Raw genomic sequence first — 6,554 nt, 5'->3', positions numbered from 1 at the left:
ATCGCCTTTTCACTCTAGCCACACTATTAAATATCACGGCATTTATAAGGCAAAAATTGGAAGTTAAATAATTTGAGAACAATGCAGCATTCCCATGCATTGCAAGTAGTATTATTGAGGTGAAATCAACGACAACTTCATCTTACACGGCTGTCTTTCAAAGGGAGTTTTAGGAGAGACTTCCTTGACATGCACGTTCTCAAATGCTCAGTGGTGTTTGACAATGTACTCCCGTTACTGGATTTTATTAGAACGTAAGTCCAAGGTAAGGTGCCAAATTGAATCGTGTGGAGTGAAATCGTTGTGATGCTGGTCTCTCTTTCCCAATGGAGGAAATAGGATGATAGCTATTTGCCAGGATGTGCTTCTGCCATTCACCGTCGTGTAAAATTAGACCATACAGTGGCATTGCCAATTGACTTGAACACCATTTCACGATGTCATCACTAGACAATTGTGACATTGCTGTGTGATGTGTTGTATGTTAGAGAAATTGTGAACAGAGGGTTGGATTGAGGCTCCAATCAATGAAGTTGGCGGAAAATTGTGATTTGTGGCACTTAAACAAGGGAATGCCGTGCGACACTGTGGTATTGTGACGGAAGGTGGATTGGGGAGAATTAAAGGACAGGTCCCTCCCATTCGTTTTTAATCTGTCCCACAACGTCAATTGCAATGCACTCTCCTACGCTATCTGCACCTAAAACAGCATCCGTCAGCAACTGCCAAGATTTCATACTCACAAATTGGAGCATTAAGTCGGTGCTGTGCCAGCAGTGCCTGTAATGGGACTCACAACAGCAGCGTTAGGTTGTATGACCGTTGCTCCGAGCAACATTCCGGAAATCCTATTGAAGACGCAAGCACTATAACTAGCCAGTGAAAGAATGAATTGTTCTTCTTCCTCCTCCTCCTCCTCCTCCTCCAACAAAAACATTGCTGGTGAACCATACGGTCATTTTACCATTATTCCTTTGGAACGAGCGGTCTCATTAGATCGGCACAGTTTGTCTTGGTAATATTAAGGACGATGTGCAGTGAGCATGATTATGCTCGTTCGGCGTACACTTCATTATTGGAGGTAAGTGACACCAGCTACATCAAAACATTCGTGCTCATTAACCACCCCTCACCTCAACTGTACATTCAAGGAAACACGATTTGTGCATTATGGTAATCTCCCATGAAGCACGCTAGTTCGATTCGGCAGACGGGTAGAGTGGGAGAGGGGAAACAGTGAAATGCATCTGTAAATCAGCGTGACCTCAAATGGAAAAAGCTAGAATTCGTAGTCGCTGCAATGATCTGGCAGTTCATCTTTGTAGGAAGTGAGGGTTTCGACGCTTGCACCATCTCCAGCAGCAAATTCACCGACTGAAGAAGAACAGAATGAGTGAACAAACGGGCAGACGCAAATGTCAATTATCGGGGCTAGTGAAGGAAAGGGAAGGCATAGCAAGATTTAAATTGACCTGCCTACTTCACTTTACGGATTATCAGTTTGCCAATGCTGAACATTGTTATGATTGTTTGCAGTGCGAACCGCCATACGATCACTGGCACTGGGATTTCACCTCACTTCCATTGGAACTTTCTGCTGGAACCGTTGAAGTCCTCAATGCAGTTATTTGTACTGGACGGAAGTTGGCCATTCACCTGTGCTGGCTGGGTGGCTACAAATCGGTGAGTTGAGGTGAACCTCCTCAAGTTATCTCCTATTATCTCATCGAAGGCCTTGGAAAAACTAGCGAGAGAAGCTTCCACTGAACGAATCGAATTGATAGCTATCCTGAAGAGTGAGTTCGTGATGTATGGGTAAAATAGGATTACACGGATGTTAGGGTGATTCACGTTTATCAACCGTTGGCCCATCAGCTAAAACCGACAAGTAAAGGGTCGTAGCATGCTAGGCACAAATTATTTGGACGTGCACAACTGAAAAAAGGAGTGCTACACTTGTTAATAAAACACTCAACATCACCCAACAGAATGCCTCGTCTTCTTGCCCACTTAAAACTTGTTAGTAGTAGAACGACTACGTGAACATGCGGACTGATCCACAGCAGACGGCATCTAGACCGGTGGAAAGAGCTGAGGTAAGGGTAAGAATCCAAAACGGTCGAATAGGCGATTGGTTGCAGTAGTGGACGCATCCAAAGTGAAACTAGTCCAGTGCCAAATTCAAGGATCGCGAGCCCTAATCCCTATCACCTACACACATCTATTCTCATCTCCTCCTCACCAAACCCCCACTCCTACGCCACAAGACTCCGAATACCGGCAATGAGGCACAAGTATTTGGTCCACTTAAATTGTAAGAAGTCCGAATGCACACGCCCACAATTGTACGGAGCCCTAAAAGGGAGACGAAAACTGCAAGGAATATCGAAGATGTCCTGAGGGGAAATAGGCTCAAGCCAAACCGAGGCGGTGGATGCTCTCCTCACTCCCACCACCTCGCCCATCGTTTCGTGAATACCACTTCCAGTCCCACCGTTCCAAGCATTGAATTTCCATGCAAGTGAGAAGATAGTCGACTGCAACACCGCTGATCCCTCTCGGTTATCCTAGTGGGTCTGCATCAAATTGATGGCTATTGTAATGTGTCAGTTCGTGACATATGCGTAGCTTAGGATAGCACGGTTTGAAATAGTGATTTTCACGTACCAACTTATGGCCGACCAATTAATACCCATAAATAAAGGACCATGACATGCAATGTACAAATCCTTTGGACGTGCACTTTTAAAAAAGGACTGCTTCACTTGTTTGTGAAATACTCAGCACCATCCAGCAGTAGAGGCCCACAGGAAGCCTCGTCTTCATGCCTCCTCAAAAAATATTTGTAGGGGAACGACTACGTAGACATGCGAAAAGATCCATGGCGGACCGCATCCAGACTGGTAGAAGGAGTTGAGATGAGGGGAAGTATTCAAGCCGGTTGGAAAGGTAAACGGTACCAGTAGTGACCGCATCCACAGAGAAATTAGCCCAGTGCCAAATTCCAGGATCGCAACCGACAACCCCTAACACATATACATTGGTTCTTAACTCCTCCTCACCAATCACCCACTCTCACTCCACAAGACTCTAAGTATCGGTAATAGGGCATAAGTATTGAGTCGGGTTAAATTATAAGGAGTCAAGAAGCATACAATCAAGCACACGCATGTACAGAAACCTAGAAGGAAGATAAAATTCACAGAGAATGCGAAAACTATTCCATGGGTAAATAGATTCAAGTCAAACCGAGGTGGCGAATCGCCCCCTTACTCCCGCCTCATCATCCATCGTTTCATGAATACCACACGCATTCCCACTATCCCAGTCATCGAGCCTCCATGCAAATAAGAAGATACTTGGCCGCAACACCACTGATCCCTCTAGGTTGCCCTGGTGGATCTGCAGTTTCCTCCTCTATGTGGCTGGATTCGGGGGGAGGGGATAGATACTGGCCATCACGCGTATCCACACCTAGTCGTAGGGCCATCGTCCTAAAAGCAACAAAAGGGAAACTCATGTCAATGTAACAGTCTCAAGACCACCCTATTGGCAGAATAATTGGGCTATAAAGTGACTAGCAGTCAGAAATCTGCTGACGCATCCACCCACCCACCACTTGCGGAAGGTACATGTAACAAACCCAAATACTTGCCCAGGCCCAACAATACACTCCTTGCCATCAGCCCGTAGACAACCATTAGAAAAACACAAGCTAGCGAATCCCAAAATTGCACAACTGAATGCAGGCAAACACTAAAATGTAGAGAAGCAAATGAGGCACGGAGTAACTCAGCATTTCCAGCTTCTCTTGGTAACAAGTGACGTCATTTACCGAAACACATGCACGTAGACGTTATGCGCGCATTCAAGTAGAGCTTCTAATTCCCTACCAGGTAAAACATGCCGACTGCTGTAAGTCGAGGAACTGTGACAAATTTGTGTCCAATGCATCATATGGTAGCCAAGCAGTTACTGTCCGCCTCGCTTTGAATACATCAAATACAATTGCAAACAAGGGCGAGGAGAGACTGACTATATTACGCCTCAGCAAGACGAGAGCAACACAAACCGATCACTGAAGTCTCGACTTGAGGTGTGAAAGTCAATAACTGATCGGAGTACCATGTGTTCCATATGCAAGATACATTTCACCAACATGGATAATAAGGCAACCGAAATAAAGCAAGTTTTACCATGCATTACCTGTAGAAAAAATTAGAACGAAAAGGAAATATAAAAATCTTGCCTACTACGTATATTGAATCCGTTAGTGCACAAAATGCATGACAAAATCACTAATTGTATTCCATTCTTACCTAGGCAGATCAGCCGCAATCCATGAAAAGCTGATTATTTCACTACAAACTGCTTCGGTTAACAACTGCGACGTGTCAAGTAATGAAAGAAAGCGAGATTCACGCTTAGTGCTGTTCGGCAATGCCTCCATTAACAGCAGATAACGCTTCTGGAAAAATGAAATCCACTGTTGCAGACTGAAGGATCCGCATCATCTTTAGCACTGAGCAAAACAAAATCTCTAGTTGACTTTTCCATTTTTTCAACAAATAAAGACCTATTAATCAAAATCCACTGTCATTAGGAGAATTGGGAACGCAAAACACCTCGAAGGGAGCTTATACTACCCACCTGGAGAATCATTCAGCATAACAAACCTATGGAGACGATTTATGCCTATAAACACTGCATAAAATCACAAGTTCTTTTTTAAAATTGCTTGTGGTAGGCATATCTTTTGTTGCATTCAATGCACACACCTGCATGCATACAACTGCAAAATTGAAATATGAAATGCTTACAACGTATAGCCAAGATTTTGAACATTCGCATGACATGGACCGCAAAAAATACGAATTTTGTATTTTAAACTAAACACATTATTGGTTGCTAAATCAGGCATCCCCAAATGTTTGAGAGGTGCTTTATGAAATATTTGTGCCTCTGAACTACATCATATCATTCCTGAATTATCTCCTGAGCTCTCTTGTAGCATTAGTTTTTACTTTTATCGTAGAAAAACTACACCTGGTATTTTTCGTCCTAATGTCGAACTTCTTTGAAAGGTGTTGTTAAAAAGTCTCATTTGTTGCCACGGATTCGCTCGGAACAGACCAAACGCTCTCTAAGAGTGAGGCTATCACTCTGCAGGCGTATTTATGCCAACGAAAAACACCGACAGCTTATTAAAAAGTGCTACTCGTAACCCCTTTTTGCAGCTTAAAAGCATTGGCAACCACTAGAATCGGTAGATGCAATCCGAATATATGTAAGCAGAGCAAACCTGAGAGAGCTTCCTTGTCTACACGTCCCTGAACATGTACCTACTCTCCCCGTTTACTTCTTTTCCTAAACATGACGTAATTGAATCAACCTGGGTGTCCTAAGTGTATGAGGTCCAGGGAAGAGGAGATCCACGGGTCACGTCATACACTGGTGTCAGCGCCGGCAGACCTCCTCCCTCTCGGAAATGACATGAACTCAAAAAACTAGCTAAGATCTACTGAATTCAACCTTTATCCTTATCCCCGGTGCCAATAAGTACCCCTTATCCTCTTTGCTCTCCCCCGTGATTTATTTTCTGCCGCAGTCGACTTCGGCATCACCTACGATACCGACATTGATCAGTGCTGCGATACGTTGGCACTATTCGTCTTTGGTCGGGAAAGGCTAAACCTCACCAGACACTTCTTCCACCGTTTCCAAAAAGCTGACGAGGACGACAGAGTGCATTCTAGGATCCTTCAACACCCACAGAACATGATTTTAACGGCTGGCCTGCAAACAAGACATGGAGTCCGACTTCTCGCTAGGGTTTAGAAGCCCTGTCTCATAAAGACCAACTCCTTTAGCTAGCTGGCCAAGCTCGCAACGGATATGCAGTAAGAGCTTCGGCGACCCCAATTTACCGGAAACCGTAAAACTGAACAAAGCCAACACCCTCCCATCGTGTCTCTCTACGCCATGCCCCTAGACCAGGTGAGCCTACATTTTCGCCTTCCTGTCTGCTCCCAAATAGCTCCCATTCTTATGGGCCAATTTCTGGTAAACTTGAAGGACATCCCTGCATTTTCTTCGCGACTATGGTGCAGCTGGGTAATTAATCGACCTCCAAGCCTTCTTCACCCTTTGTAACAGGGTCAGATCTTCTCCCCTTCTACACAATTACTTTCAGCAGAAGGAAGATGCTAGTTGAAGGAGCGATATTTTGCACTTTCTCAAAAGGAATTGGAGTGGCAAAATACCATGTCGAGGCCTTCTATGCAAAAACCACCTTGTAAGTGACTGCAAAGTCGAAAAAGACATTTGAATCCTTCCTACTTAGCGGCATTACTATCAACTGAGGGTAACACAAAGTGAGGAAAACTTTCAGAGCCGTTGTCGTGATGTTGCATTCATGAAACTGGCGGTATCTAAAGTGAATCATAATTTAGTGGTCAGGATGCATTCCTCCCCTTGGTCAAGTAAAGCCATCTATCCAGCAAAAACTACAATCAGATAAGCAGATACGAGGCTAAATGGGGATACTGCTTAAC

At 44.3% G+C, this 6,554-nt stretch overlaps 1 protein-coding gene across 1 annotated transcript; it reads right to left on the bottom strand. All coding sequences in view use genetic code 11, as the record gives it.

Moving 5' to 3' along the window:
• Window positions 1-3,157: 3,157 nt before the first annotated feature.
• Window positions 3,158-4,662, bottom strand: EGR_09539 (hypothetical protein; the record flags this gene model as incomplete). Its single annotated transcript, XM_024498788.1, has 3 exons — window positions 3,158-3,181; window positions 3,274-3,417; window positions 4,651-4,662. 3 exons carry the CDS (start codon window positions 4,660-4,662, stop codon window positions 3,158-3,160), a joined length of 180 nt encoding a protein of 59 aa, XP_024346795.1.
• Between the last annotated feature and the right edge of the window lie 1,892 nt (window positions 4,663-6,554).

Source organism: Echinococcus granulosus (genome assembly GCF_000524195.1).
Source record: "Echinococcus granulosus chromosome Unknown EG_S00152, whole genome shotgun sequence".
NCBI classification, from domain to species: domain Eukaryota; kingdom Metazoa; phylum Platyhelminthes; class Cestoda; order Cyclophyllidea; family Taeniidae; genus Echinococcus; species Echinococcus granulosus.
This window is presented reverse-complemented; position numbering and strand designations above follow the sequence as displayed.